Source organism: Castor canadensis, chromosome 16 (genome assembly GCF_047511655.1).
Source record: "Castor canadensis chromosome 16, mCasCan1.hap1v2, whole genome shotgun sequence".
NCBI lineage: Eukaryota > Metazoa > Chordata > Mammalia > Rodentia > Castoridae > Castor > Castor canadensis.
In genome coordinates, this window is record NC_133401.1 from 25,194,650 (window position 1) to 25,215,372 (window position 20,723).

Genomic DNA, 20,723 nt, shown 5'->3' on the forward strand with positions numbered 1-20,723 from the left:
GCAACCAATTAAAAACGGCTCCAAACTTGACGGACGACTTCCCGCCCCTGATCAGCCTGACTCCTCCCCCCAGCCAATTGGTTTAGGAGAGGGGGGCGGGTACACCCAATCAGCACGACACACCCCTCTTGATTGACACACGGATCCTCGCGCTGGCGTGTTGTGCCCTGAGGCGGGAGGTGGAGGAGGAGCGGAGAAGAAAACCTGAGCCAATCCTAGTAGGCTGCGCGGGAGGCCAATCGAACGCCGCGCCTTGCAGTGATCACCCAATCTGCTTGAGGGGGCCGGCCGCGTCCCTGACAAGGACCAATGGGACACCTCCGACGGTAAAGAGCGACATGTGGCAGGAGCAATGACGAGCCTATATTCGGGGTTCGGGGGCGGGTCGGCGCCAGAGACGAGAAGAGAGGAGGGGAGGCCTCCTCCGCCGCCGCCATCTTGGACCGGGCCCGGTCAGCTTCCGCGGAGCCATCGGCAGACGCCGCGGCCTCCCTTGAGCCCCGACCCCCGTCGTCAGAACAACCCCGGGCCCATTCCCCCTACCCCACTTCCGCTCCGTGCCGCTATCGCGATAGCGCCCGGGCCCGGGGCGCGAGAAAAAGGCGGCGGGCGCTCGCCTCCCCCGCCTGTCGCGATACGCTCCTCAGCGGCGGCGCCAGCTCCTGTGGTGAGAGCGTCAGGCTCAACTGGGCCGGACCCCTTCCCCTCCCCCGGCGCCGTCGTCCGTACCCCGCGCCGCCTCCCGCCCAGCGACCCGCCGCCTGTCGCGACACGGCCTCCCCACCCGCCCTGTCCTCGTCGCTACCTCGCGCCCCGGGCGGAGCCCCCGCCTTCCTCCCTACTCCTCCACGCCGGCCGCCCGCCCGGACCCTTCCGCGCCGGACCCCAGCCGCCGCCCGCGTGGCACCACGCCGGCCCGGGTGCGAGGTGCCGCCCCCTCCGCGTCGGTCGGGTTGGGGGGCCGGGGTTCTGCCGGGGGGCCGGGCCCCGCCGCCGGGGGAGTCCACCCTTCCGGGGCTCCCTCTGTGCCTCCGCCTCCCGGAGCGTGGCCTCTCTGCACTAAGGGTCCAGCTCGGCGGCCGGTGGGGGATGTGTTTGGAGATGGAGCGGGTGCGGGACAGCTAACTCCCCGAGACCCGAGCTCGCAGCTCCGTTGCGAGTTGGAGCCTTAAGCCAAAGTTTGCACCTCTCAGTTCAAAAGTCCCCCCAGGCGGCCACATCCCGCAGCCTGCCTGTTAGGGAGCAGGGAGTTCCCCCTTCTGGGCTTCAGGACTGTCCACAGAGCTGCTGGTGGTTTCCTGGTCTCGGCTCTTGTCCCCTTTTGGAGTGGGTATGCGCCTCTGGCTGTATGGATGTGAAGCCACAAAGACAGTGGTTGCAAACTGCCTGCCTCTCTGAGGATGAGCTGCCCCTTGCTGTCAAGTGCATGGGTATTGGTGTCTTGGAGCCCTGTAGCTCCCCAGGGTCTCAGGTACTTGACCTGTCTTGGTAACACCTCCTAGGCCCCTACTCACCTTGATCAGCTCTCCTTGTGGGCAGCGCAAGAGCTCCTTTTTCTAAGTAGTAGTTGTCTCTCAGTGCAGAGGCTGTCACCTCCCCCGGGATTGACCCCTTGCACTTTTCTTCTGCACCTTCTTTCTCATCTCCCCTCACTGCATGGGTTGTCACCTGAGTCTGAGGCCTATACTCCACTCACATCTGTGCCCCTCTCCTTTGGGGTGTCATTTCTCCAGGGACCAAGAATCCTCCCTTTGGTGTTCTTGTCAGAGCTGCCCACCTCCCCCGCCCCGTGCATGTGATGTGATGGTCCCATCCCTGAAAAACACTGGGTGTAACTGGAAGTAGAACAAGAGGTCTCACACCTGTCCACCCAACTAGCACTCTGTAGGGATGTAAGGGCTTCCAGACCTAAGGTTCCTGCTCTGCAAGGGTTGCCTCTTCTCCCTGAGGTTGTGCTTTTTTTTTTTTTTTTTTTTTTTAACCAGGGTAAGGAAACTCTTAGTGTTGCCACCCGCTCGGAGTTCCTGCCTTCTTTGATGTTGGCATCAGCCCCTCCTGGATTTAAGGTGTCCATGTCCTCTGTCCTCACTGTGAGGGTGTAGATGCCCCTGGCTCAGACTTCTCACCTCTGTCTTTATGATTTCTCACTGTATGGGACTAAGGCAAAGGTTTGTTGGGGTGTGAGGTGCCTCAAACTTGGGAGAAACCATACTGTGGTCATCTTCCCTGGAACTAAAGATTCCTCTCATGTAACTTTTCAAGTTGAGGGTTCCCAGTCCCCCACCTTTGTTATAGGGGCAATAACTATCTATCCAGGACCTAATATATCTATCTCCCAGAGCCACAAAACCTCCATGTTGCAGCACCAGCATCCTCTCCTGGATTAAGGTTCAGCCTCCAACAGTCTCAGCAGAGCTCCTTGCCTAGAGTGGACACTATCTGGATCAAATGCATCTCGTGCTCTAGTCCAAGACTTGTATGACAGCCCTGTTTCAAGGACTAAGTTTGCTTAGCATGGAATTGCTATATGATGGTGTCTTGTCCCCTGAGGTTAACTGCTGGGGGCTCCCATAGGTCTGGGGTGTGGCTTCCCTACCCCACCCCCTTAGTGTGAGCTCCTGACTTGTGGATGTGCCTTTCCCTTGGACATAGGATCCTCATAGCTGAGACTTCTCCTGGGCCAGGGGTCCCAGATTCCTCAGTGCTGTCTGAGAACCCTCACTATCAAGTGCATGTTCTTCTGTGTGAAGGTGCCCACCTACATCTGAGGGGCCTTGTGGTAGTGGCCTCCTTGGGTATAGGAAAGAGCCCTCAGTGGACAGGCTCTTATGTGATAGTACCTCCACTCTGAGGCTCTACTACCAGCCTCCCTACGCCTTTGCTGGGGTAGGGTTCTGAGATGCAGGCACCCCTCTTGATACAGGATTTTTCTTTGGGAGGTGAAGCCTCCACTGTAGCTGAGGCTTCAGCCTCCAGAGCAAAAGTAGCTTGGCCTATGGCACTTGCCCTTCCATGTGGCTCACCTGCGTTTCTCCTATCAGGTGTTGTCCTCTCTGGTCACAGCTGTGCTCACCTTGATGTCAGAATCATTGCTTCTGGAACCTTTCTTTTCTTTGGCACTTCTGGCTCTTTCAGGACTTCCTCCTTGCTGCATAGTACAGCTTCCTGTCCAGGGGAAATGTTACTACCTTCCTGTAGAAGGTCCCAATCCCTTCACTATGGGATTGGGGAAGGCATCACCTCCTACAGTATAGGGGGCCTCGTGTAGGTGTGTGAACCATGAGATATCTTTTGGGCTGGAGTACCTGTCTGTGACCCTCTGTTGGGCTCTTGGAACAGAGGAAAAAAAGTGAAGGCTCTTGTCTACCATACCAATCTAGATGCAAAAAGAGGCTTTTCTCTGTTGGGGTGTTGGAGCCAAGAGTGTTGGTATCCAGGCCCTTGTATAAGCTCCCTGGATCAAAGGTAGTAGCCCCACCCCATTGTGAGTCTCCTGTGTGGGACTGTCTCCTGGGTCCTTTACCTGGTTGGCTCACCTTTGTGGAGATTCCCCATGTATGATGTGTCAGCTGACGCTGGGCTGAGGGTACTGCTGTTTCTTTTGATGGACCTTTTACTGAGGAGAGCTAAGCTCTCAAAGAATTAAAGGTGCCACCACCACCCATCTTCACTCAGAATGGGACAATATGGAGTTGGTAAAAACTTCCCAGTGGTGGAGGTGCAAGCCCTGTCCTTTTTGGGGCTCTTGTTCTAATACTTGTGCTCAGATACAGTGTTCATTCAGTAGCTATTAGCCACATGTGACTACTACTGAGGTAAAACAAAAACATGTTGAGTATGGTGGCACATGCCTGTAAGCCTATAATCCCAGCACTTGGGAGGCAGAGGTAAGAAAATCTAGAGTTTGAGGCCAGCGTGAGCAACATAGGAAGACTGTCTCAAAAAAAGGAAAAAAACTAATTCCTCAGTTGTACTAGCCACAATTCAAGTGTTTACTGGCTATTAATGCAGTATGGGACATTTCCAAAGTTGCATATTCTTTGGGCAGGGTTGTTCTCCAGGTGACCTCTCATTAGTGAGGACCCCTTAGTATGGCTGTGTTCTAGTTTAGTCCTGAGTGTGGGATTGTTTCTGCCTTTACGATTGAGGGGTCCTCTGGGGCACCCCTGCCCTATGTCAATAGAATGGGACACTCTAGAGCTCAGAAACTCTGCTGGCAGCTTAGAAGTCCTTTTAGCATAATCCTCCTCCCCTTGTTCCAGGATCAGGCCTTGTGTTATGGCTTCCCCCACCATAGAAATCCTGGTTGTCTCCTCTTTGCCCTTAGGCCCCTCTGGGCTACATGTAACTTCTTTGAGGTAAAGTTACTCTGTAAGTTTTGGGTGCCTACCCCGCTGGTTCAGGTTTCTCTGAGTCTAAATTACCAGTCCATTTGATATGGGATTCCTCTGTGTGTGCAGATTGACTCCTTAAGGTACATCTTCACTCTTCTTCCTTCGTAAGATTTCTGTCTTCTCCTAGCTCCCTTAAGTACTACTTTATGTTCCCAAGTCTCTAACCTTTCTTGGTGTCAGGCTCTTTGGGTTAAGAGTATCTCTTTCTGGTTCAAGAATTCTGCTCCAGAATAAATTTCTTGGAGGTATAAGGCCCTCTTCTGTTTGCCATTCTGTCATCCTGTCCTGTCTATAGGAACCAGTTGAGCTCCTCATGGTTTCAGACATCACCTGTCACCCCTACAGCCCAGGCACAGGTACTCAGTATCAGGCCTTTTTCTGCGAGATGCCAGTTTCATTTATCTCCTTACCTGTCTGAAGAATGCTCTCTCCCAGTCACCTCTGCTCCCAATCCCTCTGTATAGGAAGTGTGATTTCTAGGGCTGGTGCCTTGTTCCTAGCAGTCACCTGTGTGCTGCATGGCTTTGTCTTACTCAGAAATATCCTTTAAATGTAAGCTAGGGAAAAGATACTCCAGACTGTAGGAATTTTCCACTTCTTGGGTCAGCGGCCCACAAAAATGTTATCTTCCCTTGTTTCAACAACCTCCTAGAGTCCTGTTGGCCAAACCCTGTGCTGGGCAACTGAGGGAACATAAGGAGAATTGAGCCTGGTCTCTGTCATCAGATAGTAAACTCTTTTTCCCTGTACCATCCCACCTACCCCATTATTCCCACCCATATCCATGTCACTGGGTTTGGAGTGGCTGGAGAATAGATGCTCATTCCTTCCCCATCTTTCCCAGCAGCGTCCGTTTCCAAGAGAGTATGAAGAGAGTGCATCTGTAAGGCAGGGAAGATGGCGGACAAGCGCAAACTCCAAGGTACTAGACTGTGCATTGCTTGTGTAACCACATGCCCTCTGTTTTGGGAATTCCTCTTTGGATGCTTGCTGTCTTGGCAGGATTCTAACAGCCCTCCTTCCTCCCTGGCCAGGTGAGATTGATCGCTGCCTCAAGAAGGTGTCCGAGGGTGTGGAGCAGTTCGAAGATATTTGGCAGAAGGTATGGGGCAGGGGCTGGTATAGGTCCTAAAAAACTGGGTTGTAGGGAAGAGAACATAGGAAGAGATTTAGGGTCTCTGGGCATTGACCAGGAAGAGAGACTGCAAGTCTTGATGCTGAGGACTTAGAGAAGCAGCTCTGTGATGAATTGAGGGGGCAGAGGGTGGGGTGGAGTGGTCCTAGATTTCCCAGCCTCAGAAAGAGAGATACTGGGCCTTTACTACTGTGGTGGACTCTGAGGCAGCCACTCCCACACTGACTGCAGAATTCTTCATCCCTCAGCTCCACAATGCAGCCAACGCGAACCAGAAAGAAAAGTATGAGGCTGACCTAAAGAAGGAGATTAAGAAGCTACAAGTGAGGGGGCTGGGGCTGGACTCCTGTGTCCTGTGGGTGGAGGGATTGGGAGAGTGGACTACTGGGTCCCAGGGAGAAGAGGTCATGGGGGGGCCCATTTCCCAGGTCTGCAGTCTGACTTTCTTGCTTCTTCCATCTGCAGCGGCTGAGGGACCAGATCAAGACATGGGTAGCATCCAATGAGATCAAGGACAAGAGGCAGCTCATAGACAACCGCAAACTCATTGAGACGGTAGGAATCCTGAGGGCTGGGAAGGTGGCCAGATTCCAGGGACCCCAGGTGACAGGTGGAGCAGCCATTCCAGAGGTCCTAGGAGGAGTAACATCCTATACCTGAGGGATGGGCTGAGGTGATGGGCTCAGAGCCTGAGAGGTAGGGTCCCCAGGCTCCAGTTCAAGTGTTGCTGGCTCTTATTACTTTCTTTCCCATCTTTGAGAACCCAACCCCTCCCCCTTGCCAATTCATTCTTTACAGCAAATGGAACGGTTCAAAGTTGTGGAAAGAGAGACCAAAACCAAAGCTTATAGCAAGGAGGGCCTGGGTCTGGCCCAGAAGGTGGACCCTGCCCAGAAGGAGAAGGAAGAGGTTGGCCAGTGGCTCACGGTGAGTTGGGACAGAGAAGGAGGTAAGATCAGGGGCCTTGCCTTCTGGAGTATACAAGAACCATGACTGATAGCTGCCTCCTCTCCTCCCTCCCCCCAGAACACCATTGACACCCTAAACATGCAGGTGGACCAGTTTGAGAGTGAAGTGGAGTCACTTTCAGTGCAGACACGCAAGAAGAAAGGCGACAAGGATGTGAGTGGGGAGAGCCCTGAAAACTGAGGGGTAGTGGGTGGTGGTGGACTGGTGAGCAGGAGACACAGTAGAGGCCTATAGGAGTTGGAGTCTGGATGCTTAAGGCAGAGTAAGGATCAGGGATTGGAGAGGCAGAATCCAGGAGATTAGCTGACTAGGAGGTGCAGGGAAGACATGAGGCAGGATCTCGGATGCTGGTTGTCTGGGTAGACAGTGGGGGCCATCAGAAAGGGGAGAAACTTGGGCAGAGTTAAACTCAGGTTTAGCTGGGGTCTAGAGTAAGTGTGAGAGCTGAAGGACAGCAGGGGGAATCCGCACAGCCCTCAAGGGTCCCAGGTTCTCAGGAAAGGGTGGTGCATGTGGACATGGAAGGGCACTGAGAAATCAGTGGATATGACCTGCAGGAGAAACATGGTCTGGTCTAGGACAAAGCCAGATGCTGGGGTACCAGATTCCACACCTCTAGTATTGCAGGTGTATGAATTCAAAGGGATGTCAGTTGCTTAATGAGGTACCCAGAAAAGGAAGCTGGAGGTAGAATAGGAGATGGGGGTGTAGGAAGTGTGTCAGAGTTGGGTGTCAGACCCTGAGGGACTTGGGAACCAGGAACTGGGAGGGGAGATAATGGTCCTTGAAGAGAGGAGGAATTAGAACTGAGCTAAGGTGTCAAGTCCTAAAGGGAATTGAGACCTTGGGAGGGGTAGGGTTCATGAAGGCAAAGTTTATCATATTGTAAACAGTAATTTCCCCACAGATGGGGACTATAATTATTGCTGTCAGAGCAAGTCTGATAGGTATGGGGGTATGTGTCCCAGGAGGAGGTCAGAGGGGTGGGAAGATTTAGTGGAGAGATTTGGACTGTCAGGTGAGGTGCAAATAGAGGCCAAGTTGTAGGGGTGGCATGGAGACCTCTGGGTCTTTAACAGGTTTTCAGGGATGTCCAGGGTAGGGAGTAGTAGGATCCCTGAGATGTCACAAGCCTCAGATCAGTCCCCACTGGGACAGAGGGTGGGCAGACTCCACACTGCCCCAGGCCAGAAGGGGCCAGAGTGGAGCCTCTGGGTCACCATGGGGACTGGGGACTGAGGACAGGTTCTGTGGGGGCAGGAGGGTCGGGCAGGTGCTCTGCAGCCCCTGAGCCTGGCCCTGGGCTCGCCAGCAGAAGCAGGACCGGATTGAGGGCTTGAAGCGGCACATTGAGAAGCACCGCTACCACGTCCGCATGCTGGAGACCATCTTGCGCATGCTGGACAATGACTCCATCCTTGTCGACGCCATCCGCAAGATCAAGGATGATGTGGAATACTACGTCGACTCATCCCAGGACCCTGACTTCGAAGAGAACGAGTTCCTCTACGACGACCTGGACCTCGAGGACATTCGTGAGGCCCTGGGCTGACCTTCATGGTGGAGTGTGAGGGTCATGAGGGGTGGCTGTACCAGCTAAACATGCCCCCTCCTCTGCCTCCACAGCACAGGCGCTGGTCGCCACCTCCCCCCCTAGCCACAGCCACATGGAGGATGAGATCTTCAACCAGTCCAGCAGCACACCCACCTCAACCACCTCTAGCTCTCCCATCCCACCCAGCCCAGCTAACTGCACTACGGTGAGGCCCTGGAGTACAGCAACTCATATTTCCAAGAGGGTGGTCGTGGAGAAGACAGAAGCCTGAAGTCTTCCTTCTGTCCTTAAGGACAGTGGTTCCCCCCACGGGTTTAGGCCACATGTGGGTGCTGGGTGTGGGAGGTGGGAAGGGGCTAAGGTATGAGCTCACCTGAGGACCTGGGAGGCTAGCTGCCTCAGGCAGGGATCCAAGGGCTGGATTCCATAACAAGAGGAGATTCCTTTGTCCTTTAGAGGATGGGTGGGGGGTGTTGAATGCTAGTTCCCAGAAGACAAGGATCCTGGGGAATCCACATTTAGGTATTTCTCAGAAAATAAAGTTGGGTGTTGAAACAGGTCTGGGGCAGAAGGTCAGTCAGCTGAGGCCAGGTCCCTGAGAGGTTTGGAGTGACAGGCCCTCCTTCTGGGTCCTTAAAGGATTGGCATCCCAGGACCCTAGAGGTTACAGTTTCTGACTACCTTTCTCACCTCAGGAGAACTCTGAAGATGATAAGAAGAGGGGACGTTCAACAGATAGTGAAGTCAGCCAGGTGGGTCCAAGCCTGGAATTTATGACTTGTCACTTCTTTATTCCGTGGTCCCCAAAGGCTTATTGAGGGAGGCCTGAGTGCCAGCCCCAGTGCCAGGCTCTGGAACCCAGTGATAGGTCAGAAGTCAATGCCACCCTGCATACAGGCAGGTGACTAGTGCTATGATTGAGGTGGCTGTGCCCTGGGCTCCAGGAGAAGACTGGTGGTGCAGAAAGGCAGCAGCAGGTCACAGACACATTGGACAGGAAGCTTGGAAGTATGAGAAGTGAGGCTGGCTTGGGATTGTTGAGCTGAGGGGCTTAGACTTTGTGGATCAGCTCTGGAGGGGCAAACAAGCCAGAGAAGTGATGGGTCGGAAAGTCAGACAGCCTGCACTGTGCTCACAGTGGACACACGAGGCAAGTTCCTGAGAGGGGAAGGAAGCACTCAGCACTCAGAATTCCTCTTGTCCCAGTGGACCCTTTTAACCCCATTTCCTTCTCCTAAGATAGGACCACACTTAAGGAAGAAGAGTAACGGTACATAGGAGCAGAATGGGCCCCTCTGGGCTAGTGGGAGGAATGGTCCCAAGGGAAGGCGCTGAATGGACGTTGATGTTGCTACTGTGGGGACCAGAGTCTAGGAGCAACAAAGGGATTGGGGCAGGCCATGGCGACAGGAGAGACTGAGGCAGGGACTATCAAGTGCAGGCCTGCTTCGGCAACTTCCCAGGACCCCCTGCCAACCAGTGATTACAGGAAGGAAGGGAGTGGCCAGTTCCCTTTGGTGCTTGGTGGAGACGACAGCACATGCCGTCTGTCAGGCTTGGCTGTAGTGGGGATGCCCTGGCCACCACTTTGTGGAGTGCCATCACTTATTGTCCTCTAAGAGGTTTTGGTGACTCTTTAAGTAACATCAAGGACTACTGCCTGATTGCCATCTGTTTTCCCTCTACTCTTGGAAATTAGGTTTCTCCAGCTTATCCCATATTGTGCTTATTTAGAAGATCTATCTGTCAATCTGACAGATAGATCTTCTCTGACAACGTAGAGAAGTGTTAGTTCCTTGTGGGCCAGATTAGCAGGTGCACAGACAGGACTTGGGAAGCTGGGTGGGCTGAAATAAATGTGTTAAGCACAAAGGTGATTGAAGCCAGGAGATATCCTAGAGGGCCAGAGCAGTTGAGGGCAGAGAAGAGACTGGTTGGACACCATGGAACCTGAGGCCAGGGTGGGTAAGGGAATGGATGGCCCACTGGGTCTTAACCCTCTGTCTCTCCTCCCTGCAGTCTCCAGCCAAAAATGGCTCCAAGCCTGTCCACAGCAACCAGCACCCCCAATCCCCAGCTGTGCCGCCCACCTACCCCTCCGGCCCCCCACCTGCTGCCTCTGCCTTGAGTACCACCCCTGGCAACAATGGGGCCTCCACCTCAGCAGCACCCCCAAGTGCCCTGGGCCCCAAGGCCAGTCCAGCTCCCAGCCACAATTCGGGCACCCCTGCCCCATATGCTCAGGCTGTGGCTCCACCCACCGCCAGCGGACCCAGCACTGCCCAGCCCCGGCCCCCCAGTGCACAGCCAAGCGGGGCAGGTGGTGGAGGTGGCGGAGGAAGTGGCAGCAATAGTAATAGCGGCACAGGTGGAGGGGCTGGCAAGCAGAATGGCGCCACCAGTAAGTGGAGGCTGGTGGGAGGGAGAAGGAGCCACAGGCAGGGCAAATAGCAACCAACAGATGCCTCCCTTTACTTTTCCTTCCCCCAGGTTACAGCTCAGTAGTGGCAGACAGCCCTGCAGAGGTGGCCCTGAGCAGCAGTGGAGGCAACAACACTAGCAGCCAGGCCCTGGGGGCCACCTCAGGTTCCCACAACCCACCTCCTAGCACCTCGTGAGTGTCTCAGCAGGGCATGGGCATAGACTCCCACCTGCCACAGAGAGGCTGTGGTATTTCTTGCATTGCAGGGCCACAGGCCCTGCCCTTGCTGGGTTCAGTACCCAGCGGGATGTCTTCCACCTTGGCTAGGTTTCTTATCCTTATTCTTTTCTACCTAGGACATGGGCTCATTAGTCTCCAGCCTTCCCCTTTAGAATGCCCTAAAACCTGTCCACTAACTGGGACTCTGGGAGAGCCCCACCGTTACTCCCTCCCTATTTCTGTTCCCTGCCTGGAGGCTCCCTAACTCGCACTGGAGGGACTGTTTCACTTTTCAAAGTAAAATGTCTCTGAGTTCCTCCGAGCCTCAGATCAGAGCACTCTGCTGGAACCACCTGTTTCTGAGTGAAAGACCTGTCATCCAGTCTCCATCACACCCAGCATTAGCTGGGCTTCTTGGGGTACCTGTCCAAAGCTGCATGTTTTGTGACTGAAACACTCAAACCTCCTGCTCAGTGACTATTCTAGAGTGCTGTCCCCTCCTTGTCCTGTATTAGCTCCATGGACTGTTGGAGCACCCTGAGATTCTGTATTCCCATCTCCATAGCTCTGCATTACTGAGGAAGAAGGATTCCAGAGATTGGGTCTACCTTTGCCCAGAAAAGCTACTTTTGTCCCAGTTGGCCCTCAACTGCCCCTTTGGAGCCCATCTTCTGTGACATCTTCCTACCCATCTACCTTCAAAAGACCTTTCTCTGAGCCTCTTCTCCATTTTCTTTCCATAGAAAGGAACCCAGTGTGGCAGCCTCAACAGGGGCTGGGGGTGTGGCCCCAGGCTCAGGGAACAACTCAGGGGGACCCAGCCTCCTGGTGCCGCTGCCTGTGAATCCCCCCAGCTCTCCAACACCTAACTTCAGTGAGGCCAAGGCAGCTGGTGCCCTGCTCAATGGGCCTCCACAGTTCAGCACTGCCCCAGAGATCAAGGTAAGCTCCTCAAGTGGCCCTCGTGAGTCCTGAGCCCGTCTGGCCCTGCTGTACCCTTCCTCCAGGTCTCTAATGACCACCTCCACTTCCTCTTCCTCCCCCTGGAGCTCTGTTTCTTTGGCTTTTTGTCCTCTTCTTGCACTTGTTCTTTCTCAGGATCTTCCTGTACCACTCACACCCTGACCTTGATATCTGGGGCTCTCACACACACCTTGCTCTCTGGGACTGGGTTTCTTTCCCTATCTTGGTTGTATGTGCTCAACTTGCTCTCCCTGGGTTTATCTTCATCTCTTCCTAGACTCTGGGTCTCTAGCCTCATTTTTCCTTACAGACACTGGTGCTTCGTACTTCACATGACCCGTTTCCTAGCTCACCACTATCCTCCCTTCTAAGAAACCATTACATACAAGAAAATATCTGTTGCAGTCAGCTCCAGGCCAAGCTTTGTGCTGGGTGACAGTAGCCTATTCCTGCCTTCAGGAGTTATCTGGGCTGGCAGAGGGAGCTGTGTGCGATCGGGGCAGCTGTCGAGGAGGCAGCTGCAGCCCACAAAGGGGGCATCCAGCCTGACCTGGGAGACAAGCCCAGGAAGGCTCTTACAGGGAGATGTTTAAGCTGAGACTGGGCTAGGGCAAGATGTGCCAGTCTGTGTGGCTAGTCAGGAGGCTGGGTGGGACTCAGCCAAGTTGCAGGACAGTCTCCAGTCTGTCCATCTCTAGTTGCTGGCATTGTTCTTTCTGTATCTCACTTCCTTCATCTGAAGAATAGAGATTATCACGATTACACCTGCCACATAGGATTCTTTGCAAGACCAGTCCTCTAGAGCCCTTGCAACAGCTTCTGGCTTAGAAGAGGCATTCACATTGTAGAGATACTGTGGATAGAAAAATTCAGTGTGTGCACTTTTCTGGAAAAAAGAAACAAGTGTTGAAATTTTCAAAAAGAATCCAGTTTTTAGAAGAAAAGGATCACTGGGGTGGGTGATGGGGAGCCTTGGAAAGGCTGAGTGGAGAGGGACAAAGCTAGGCCTCACTGGAGAGGTCACTGGGACAGAGTGCAGGGAGGTGGCATGAAGGCCTGGCCTGCATGCGCATGGTGCAGAGTGGATTCAAGGGGACTTGGATGCAGGATGAAGGATGGGCCCTGGTGACTGGAGGATTGTTTAGAGAGTGGGGAGGAGCCAGCCCTGACCATAAGATGCAGAATCCAGCTCTAAGTCACTTATCATAGGAAAGCCGGGTGGGTTCAGCCTGCTGTTTCCAAGGAATCCCTGAGGGATGACTGTCACCCCCAGGGCAGCACTGCTTCCCTCCGGATACCACACTGCTGTGGGCAGTCCAGTGGTGTTTTGCCAGCATGTGGTGTCCTTATAGGAGGAATATATACCACGGTGTGTCCTGTGTCAAAAACGCTAGCATGCTAGTGTTCAGCAGTGTCTTTCCTTTCTAACATGTGAAGTTCTGTTTTCAGAACCACTGCACAGGATTCCAGATTAGAGTACACTCAACGTTCCTCTGTTATGGAGGCCTTGGTGGTTTCTGATATTCCCCACAACCATGGTGCTTTAACATGTCACTGGTCCATCTTGAGTGGGTGACTGGCTCTAAATGGCCTTCCCAGCAGAGCAGGCAGAGTATCCGGGGCCTGTCAGGCTGTGCATTCTTACCTAGCCCAGCCTATGCACCAAGCTCTGAGGCCAGGCCTGTCTTTCTCTCCCCAGGCCCCTGAACCTCTGAGCTCCCTGAAGTCCATGGCAGAGAGAGCAGCCATCAGTTCTGGCATTGAGGACCCTGTGCCAACGTTACACCTGACAGAACGAGGTGAGGGTTCAGGGATGGTGGCAAGGAAGCAGACCAGAGGAGGGGACTGGTCACTCTCCATCCTCATTGAGGGGGCCTGCGCCCCTCACCCCACTCCTCCCCACAGACATCATCCTGAGCAGCACATCAGCACCTCCTGCCTCAGCCCAGCCACCCTTGCAGCTGTCAGAAGTGAACATACCACTGTCACTGGGTGTATGTCCGCTGGGCCCAGTGCCCCTTACCAAGGAGCAGCTCTACCAGCAGGCCATGGAAGAGGCCGCCTGGCACCACATGCCCCACCCCTCTGACTCCGAGCGCATCCGGTGAGGGGCTACAGAAGGGCTAGGGGCCAGGGCTCCTGAGTCTAGGGAGGAGGTGGTAGCTGGGGAGCTGGCTCCAGGCCCTGAGAAATTAGGTAATATGTTGGCCCATAAGGCACTAATGACTTGGTTTGGGGCTTTCTGCAGGAGGTAGGGATACATTTTGGAGCATTCTCCTGAGGTCATGGCAGCAACCATGGGGCACCTAGTACTAACTCCCTGCTGTTTCACAGGCAGTACCTCCCCCGGAACCCCTGCCCAACGCCCCCCTACCACCACCAGATGCCACCCCCGCACTCGGACACCGTGGAGTTCTACCAGCGCCTGTCAACCGAGACACTCTTCTTCATCTTCTACTATCTGGAGGTACAGCAGGGCCCCCGGGGCAGCCTCGGGCCCCCCGGCTCCGCCGCCACCGCCGTCGTCCCCCCTCGGGCTGGAGGGGCGAGGTGGGTGCCCCACTGCGGCCACCGGGACCGCATCCCCTCCCTACCCCAGTCCTGGGCCCCTGCAAACCAAACCTGTCTCAGCCCTATCTAGCACAGAGATGTTCAGCTGCTCAGGCCAAGGGAGAGGCTGGCCTCTGCAGAGGCTCCAGCCTATTCATGTTTCTCAGAGGCATGGCTTAGGGACCCTTCTTCAGCATTCCCTGGGCAGGCCCCTTAGTCTCTAGGATGTCCCTTTGCTCTGCAGTGGGCATACTCTCAGGCCTCTGTGGAGACCTAGGGAACCATCTTGACCTCCTGCTGACCCTAGTGAGTCACAAGTAACCTCCACCCTTACCCTCACTTGAGAAGTTTTCTAAATTATCTCCTCTCTCAGCTCTCATCATGCATTAGTTTCTCTTCCTTCTCAAAGCTTCTCTGAAAGCAATTTCCACCTCCTGTCTCATTTTTCTTCTCCTGACCAACATTGGTATGTTCTGTGCCTTCAGCACTGCCTCCAAGTGGATTGTCCAGCCCAACTGTGGTCTGTGGCGGGGGACTGGGTTCAGCTCTAATGTCCTGCCCCATCCCCCTACTCCCTGTCAGCTTGAGGGTCTCCTGATCCCCTATCCTCCTTTCCTCCCCCAGGGAACTAAGGCACAGTACCTGGCAGCCAAGGCCCTAAAGAAGCAGTCATGGCGATTTCACACCAAGTACATGATGTGGTTCCAGAGGCATGAGGAGCCCAAGACCATCACCGATGAATTTGAGCAGGTGAGGGCCCCGCCCACCCTGGTCCCACTGGGATGCGGTTAGTGTCCCCAAGGTCAGGCAGCCTTTGCTGGCCTTTCTTCTTCAGCCAATTCAGTCTGCAGACTGACCAAGCTGGCCTCCCTCAGCTACTTGCTTTATCTAGGAAACTGTCCTCATCCCCCTCTTGTCCAGCTCCTACTCCTCTAGGTCTGAGCCCAAACGTCCCTTCCAAAGAGAAGAGCTGCTGGCCTGTCCCTTCAACTGTGAGGCACTGGGCACCTCAAATGGGTGTGGGATTTTCTAGTTGGTGATGTCTCCCTGAACCAGGGCTTGACTTGATAGCCCCTTCCTGGCCCCCAGCAGAGCAGGGGCTTACCACATTCTCAGAGGGGAGGCTGCTGTTTAAGTGACCATCTCATGTTCCAAGAATTAGCTGATTGGAAATTCCCGCTTCCCTGAACACCTACCTGGGTTTGAGCTCAGCTCAAGCTGGGTGACTTGGGCACCATGAACCGCTCTACCTGTTTCCTTATTTGTAAAAATGGGGGTAATAGGCTCCACCTCATGCGTTGTTACAAGGATTAAACGAGTTAATAACATGTAAGTACTAATGGTGCCTACTACACAGCGAGCGTCACGGACATGTTTTCAAATTACTTTTAAGTCTGTGTGTTCCACAGGGGTTTTTCCTTACAAATACTTCACAGGTGCCAACCTCCCTCTTGGTGGTCCTTGTCCTCACAGAACTCATCCCACCCCTCCGTTCTTCCTCGCTGTTTTCTTTGAGGCGTGTCACTCACTCACTCAGGACCCAGCTCCTCTTCTGTGTCCTCTCCAACACTGACTGTAGGCTTCCTGTCCCAACCTGGTTTGGTCCTCCACATTAGTGTATTTCGGGGCCTCTAGTCATTTAGAAACCCCCACACCACTACTGTCACAATAAAGTGTCTGTCCTTGCAGAGCACTGAATTTAGACTTTGAGCCTGTTGCGTTCTCTAGGCCTGGAGGTGGTACTATTGCCCCAAAGTGAGGAAGATCAGATTAGGCCTTACGACTGTACTTGGCACACACATACACGAGGTGTTTCAGAGCTGCAGCAGTGGAAGCTTTGCCTGGCTTGAGTACAGCCTCTGCACCCTGTTCCACTCTAAAAAAGACATGATAACCCTTCCTACCTGAGAAGATCACGGAGGGTGGAGTGAGAGCACACGTGTATAGGACAGTCTGCCTGGCACCTCTGCAGCCCTGAGAACTGCCCCCTTTGTCTGTCGGTCTGGCCCGGATCCCAGCCCACCTCCTCATCCACTCACTGACCACCTTCTCCCCCGGCCAGGGCACCTACATCTACTTTGACTACGAGAAGTGGGGCCAGCGGAAGAAGGAAGGCTTCACCTTTGAGTACCGCTACCTGGAGGACCGGGACCTCCAGTGACACCGGCCCCCCTCTACCCGACCCCTCCCCCGCATGCTGATCCCCCTGCCCAGGTGAGGGCCCTGCCCTGGAAGACTGGGGGTGGCCCCAGGCCATGAGGCACCCCTTCCCCCAGGAAGCAGGGAGGTGGCTGGGAGGTTTTCTCTTCCTCTCAGCCCCACCCTGGGGGCCCGGGGGCGAGGGCTGCCCCCTCCTCCTCTCCCCAGTGAGGGACATTTTTTGGTAAACCTATTTTCATTTTGGAAAATATTTATGAATAAATAGTTTTATATGACGGCTGGCAGCAGCAGCCTCTCCTGTACCCCCTCAAGAGTCAGTGAGCAAGAGTGGGGTCCTGGCGGGGGCGTCGGGCAAACTGGGGATTGAACTGGGAATTGTACCGCCGGCGCCGGTCATCTGTCTCTTCCTCTTCCTGCTGGCCCTCCTGGGGTGCCTGGCCTTGGACTCGGGCCAGCAGGGCCTCTGCCCGAGCTCTCTCAGCTGTTTCTCTCCGAAGACGCTCAGCTCGAAGCTGGTCCAGGGATGGGGACCTGGGGGGAGGGGAGCAAGGTCAGAAAGCTGCACAGCATACATACACACACACCCATAATCCCCCACCTCATGTTGAAGGAGCTGCCACCTGGAACGACTGCCCATAGCTAACCCACAGCCTCAGGTCTTGAAGCCTGTTGGGAGGAAGCCATGCTGCTGGTATAAATCCTTAGACCTGTCCTCCCAAGCACTTCTGTCCTCCCCAGTTCTAAGATCAGATATCCTTCCAGGTCAAGAAAGCAAATCCTAAGCCAGGTGCCAGTGGCTCTTGCCTATAATCATAGCTACTTGGGAGGCTAAGATAGGATCATGGTTCAAAGCCAGCCCAAGCAAATACTTCATGAGATACCCATCTCAAAAATAACCAGAGAAAAATGGACTGGAGGTGTGGTTAGAATGCTGTTTTAAGTGCAAAGCTGAGTTCAAACCCCCCCCCCAAAAAAAAAAAACTACCCTGGGCCTCAGTTTCTCCTTCTGTAGTAAAAACAAGACTGTTCTTTGGGGTCTGGCATCTTTAGGGACATAAACCATTTACTGTAATCCAGTGGTTCTTATACTCTGGTCTCAGGACCTCTATATTCTTTTAAAAAACTGAGGGTTTCAGAGACCTGTTTAAGTTGATTATATCTATTAGCAAATAGTGATTTAGTAATGAAACAGAACTCTTAAACACAGACATTCATGCCATTAGCTATCAGAGTGGTGGCATCATCTCAGGTCACAAAAATAGGCTTGACTCTAGGCTCCTGAGAGGTATTTTGGGACCTGCCCCTGAACCACATGGTGAGAACCGTTTCTCTGTCTTGCCTTCCCTGATCAGTCAGAGCTTTTGGGTGCCCACACTGGACTGCAGTTAAGCCCTGGAATCGAGGCCTGGTCTGTGAACTGTATCTCATTCTTACTCCTTGGGCCGTTTGTCAGACTCCTTTCTGGCAGGACGGCCTTCACTGCTTTGCTTCCTCTTCTTTCCCAGATGTTTCTGCATCTCCCGTAAGGGATCTAGGCGGCTCCTGACCTTCTCATCTGGGCCTGGGCCAGGTGAGGTGCCCCCTCGCCCTGGGGGGAGCTGGTACCAAGGAGGTTGAGTTTGGGCCTCCGCTGCATTCTGGCCCAGATAAGTCAGGATGCCCAGTGCTTTCTCTTGCCTTTCCTGAGGGGGCCAGAAAATAGAAGAGATGGGGTACAGTCCTTTCAGTTCTTGGAGCCCTGGGTGTGTCAACAGGGAAACCCAGGACCTCTGTCCCCTAAGCCCCAGGTCCTGGGGAGGCAGAACCTGTCATTTAACAAATGGGACTCACAGGCTAATAGTGAACTAGCTATGGCAGCTGCTGGGGGTATAGCAGACCCATAGGCTGAGCTCCCACCCTAGGGGACAGTAGTAGGTGCAGTAGTATTCTCGGAAAGGTGAGGATGGAGTGGAGCTACCTGAGTTCAAAGGCAGGTGGCTTGTGAATAAAAACCCAAAGTAAGCAAAGCAGAGGAGTGGTGGCAAATAGCTTAAATATCAGGCATGGTGGTGTACTCACACCTGTAATCTTAGCATTTGGGAGGCTGAAGCAGGAGGACTGCCAGTTAGAGGCTAGCCTGGGCTACATAGTGAGACTCTTGTCTCAAAATAAATAAATAAAAGAAATGAGAGCTTAAGCCTTCTCACATTCCCATAGGGTCAACCTCAGATGGGGCTAAGGGTGCTCATATCTACTAACAAGACCTGTGAGTGCCCCACAGCAATAAGCAACATCAGTTCTAAATGTCCTATGTGGTCTCATTCACTACTACACTATCTTTACATTCTTTAGCCATAGTTGAGGACCACAATGACCCCTTCCCACAGCTCTACCCTATGATTCCTCCAACAGGTTGAGGCCAGCTTACCTTCTCCTGTCGCTTTTCTTCCTCGTACTCTTTATTGCCTCTGATCACCCCTTTTCCTTCCTCCAGCAGCTCCCGAAACAGATCCACAGGGCCAGAACTTGGAGCTTCTGACTCTACTGCTTCAAGCTCAGTAGAGTTATGATGCCTGGCTTTCTTCCGTAGGAATTCTGTGCGGGCCTGGGAGTAGCCAGGGAAAGAAAGTTACAGGCAGCACATTCAGAACCTAGAGTGGTGTGGTGCTGACTGCAGAAATTACAGCGGTTCACTGTGCTGGGGGCTACAAGAAAGGGACCACAGGGCACTGCAACCCAGGAGAGGCACCTGTTCCACCCCGGGGTGGAAATGAGTGTTTTCAAATAATAAACCATGGGTTATCAAGAATACGTGGGAGGAGATCCCTGGTCTAAACCAGAAGGGTTCCCAGTCTGGAGTGATGATATAGAAATAGCTATACGACTTCAGCGTTGCTCAGTGCTAGATCTCTTGCTTAGTATGTATGAGGCCCTAGGTTCAATTCCCAGCAACACAAACAACAAAAACAGTTTATAAAAGCAGCCAAACCGGGCTTCAAAGGCAAACGATCTGAATTTCAGGTGTAGCTCCAAGTCACTATTCAATTTCTACCAATAAACGTGAATTTCAAGAGCCAAAACTACCTCCCAACTACTATTGAGAATCAGATTAGCCGAGGGACTGAAAGTTAGGTGTAAACCAAACATTATGTAACTATATAAAGAAAGTCTCTGGCCGCTCCCCTGTAAACCTAGGTACTCGAGAGGCAGAGATCAGGAAGAAAGCAGTTCGAGGCCAGTCCCAGGCAATGAAAGCGAGACCCTACCTAAAAAATACCCAACACAAAACGGCTGGAGGAGTGCCTCAAATGGTAGAACGCCTGTCTAGCAAGACTGAGGCCCTGAGACCAGTTTGGCAAAAAAAAAAAAAAAAAAAGAAAAATGTGTGTGGTGGGAGAGCAACGGGGGACAGGGTCTTGTCCACACTTCTCTCTAAAGCCATCTCACTTCTCGGTGCAAGACTATGACAGCTCCTCGTTAAGAGCACCGCTGCATGTTATGAGGGATTTCGCGTCAAACGCTCTACAAGGAGCGAGCACACAGAAGGTGCTCAATGAATAAGTGGTGCAAACGAACTAAAAAGTAATCACATTTTCCTCGAACAGTACACTGGTTCCTTTATTTACTCAACGGATACTTATTAAACTTACACTCTGCGCTAGGGTCTCTGCATTTGAAATACCAGGGTGGGGAACCTAGACTAGGGCGAGATCAACCGAGGTTTCCTGGAGGAGAGCGGAGGGCTCGCAGAGAAAAGACGCCAGAAACATCCGCCGCTTCTGCACCCGTTTACACTCGGGCATTCGCGCCTGCGCAGCACCCCACTTGCGATTCCTGCAGGCGCGATTGGCAGTGTGAGCTCCGCCTGACTGGACTCGGATCTTACCTCTTGCTGAGCGAGCAGCACTCTCCGCTCACGCTCCTTCTCCTCCTCTCGGGCCTGGGCCTCGTCACGCCGCACGCGAGCAACATTATCCTTGTTCCGGACGTGCCAGCTCTTCTTGGGCAAGATATTCATGGCGCTGTAGCTATCCACCGACTGTCAGGCCCGCCTTCTAGCACTTCCTATTGGCAAGAGGATGCCCCTTCCCTGTTGTCCCCGTCTTGTCCACGGATTGGTTCTGGGCTAATTAGCACGTCCCCTTCAGGTGTGCTGCGAAAGTTAATTGGCTGACACGCTCTCCAGTACAGCCAATCACAGGCGCTCAGCGCGGGTTATCACCTAGCGACCCCTCTTACCCGGGTTCTGAATCAATCTCAAGTGGCCCCGCCCCGGACGCTACCGTATATGACCGCCGATTGGCTAGCACGCCTGTCTAGTCCTTTGGCGGAACAGCACTTCCGGGAGACACTCGCCAATATTGGCGAGTATCCTGC

At 53.6% G+C, this 20,723-nt stretch overlaps 2 protein-coding genes across 10 annotated transcripts; one reads left to right on the plus strand and one right to left on the minus strand.

The window, feature by feature from the left end:
- The first annotated feature begins 406 nt into the window (after nt 1–406).
- Cnot3 (CCR4-NOT transcription complex subunit 3) lies at nt 407–16,642 on the plus strand. Of its 9 annotated transcripts, none has more exons than XR_012442732.1 (18): nt 407–667; nt 5,242–5,316; nt 5,429–5,496; nt 5,778–5,852; nt 5,995–6,084; nt 6,328–6,456; nt 6,556–6,651; nt 7,811–8,033; nt 8,125–8,258; nt 8,749–8,805; nt 10,073–10,454; nt 10,544–10,667; nt 11,438–11,636; nt 13,357–13,456; nt 13,563–13,761; nt 13,992–14,207; nt 14,832–14,957; nt 16,270–16,642. XR_012442732.1 is itself a non-coding variant. In XM_020160152.2 (18 exons), the coding sequence occupies exons 2-18, from the start codon at nt 5,292–5,294 to the stop codon at nt 16,366–16,368; spliced, it is 2,259 nt and encodes a 752-aa protein (XP_020015741.1). In that variant the 5' UTR covers nt 407–667; nt 5,242–5,291; the 3' UTR covers nt 16,369–16,642. The 9 variants fall into 9 exon arrangements, 6 of the variants coding, with proteins under 6 accessions (XP_020015741.1, XP_020015743.1, XP_073914277.1 ...); XR_012442733.1 differs by lacking the exon at nt 16,270–16,642 and adding an exon at nt 15,644–15,777; XR_012442734.1 differs by lacking the exon at nt 16,270–16,642 and adding an exon at nt 15,129–15,535.
- Nucleotides 16,600–20,464, minus strand: Leng1 (leukocyte receptor cluster member 1). Its single transcript, XM_020160132.2, has 4 exons — nt 20,233–20,464; nt 18,775–18,951; nt 17,802–18,049; nt 16,600–16,898 (listed from the first exon to the last, which is right to left on the minus strand). The coding sequence occupies exons 1-4, from the start codon at nt 20,362–20,364 to the stop codon at nt 16,682–16,684; spliced, it is 774 nt and encodes a 257-aa protein (XP_020015721.2). The 5' UTR covers nt 20,365–20,464; the 3' UTR covers nt 16,600–16,681.
- Between the last annotated feature and the right edge of the window lie 259 nt (nt 20,465–20,723).

Excerpts from the sequence above, each read along its gene's own strand:
- Cnot3 (XM_074058176.1), top strand. The coding sequence starts at position 5,292 with ATGGCGGACAAGCGCAAACTCCAAG. Across the intron at positions 8,806-10,072 it reads CAGATAGTGAAGTCAGCCAG|TCTCCAGCCAAAAATGGCTC; the intron begins GTGGGTCCAAGC and ends TCCTCCCTGCAG. Across the intron at positions 10,455-10,543 it reads CAAGCAGAATGGCGCCACCA|GTTACAGCTCAGTAGTGGCA; the intron begins GTAAGTGGAGGC and ends TCCTTCCCCCAG.
- Leng1 (XM_020160132.2), bottom strand. The coding sequence starts at position 20,364 with ATGAATATCTTGCCCAAGAAGAGCTGGCACGTCCGGAACAAGGATAAT. Across the intron at positions 18,952-20,232 it reads TGCTGCTCGCTCAGCAAGAG|GCCCGCACAGAATTCCTACG; the intron begins GTAAGATCCGAG and ends GGCTACTCCCAG. Across the intron at positions 18,050-18,774 it reads AAGAAAAGCGACAGGAGAAG|GAAAGGCAAGAGAAAGCACT; the intron begins GTAAGCTGGCCT and ends TGGCCCCCTCAG.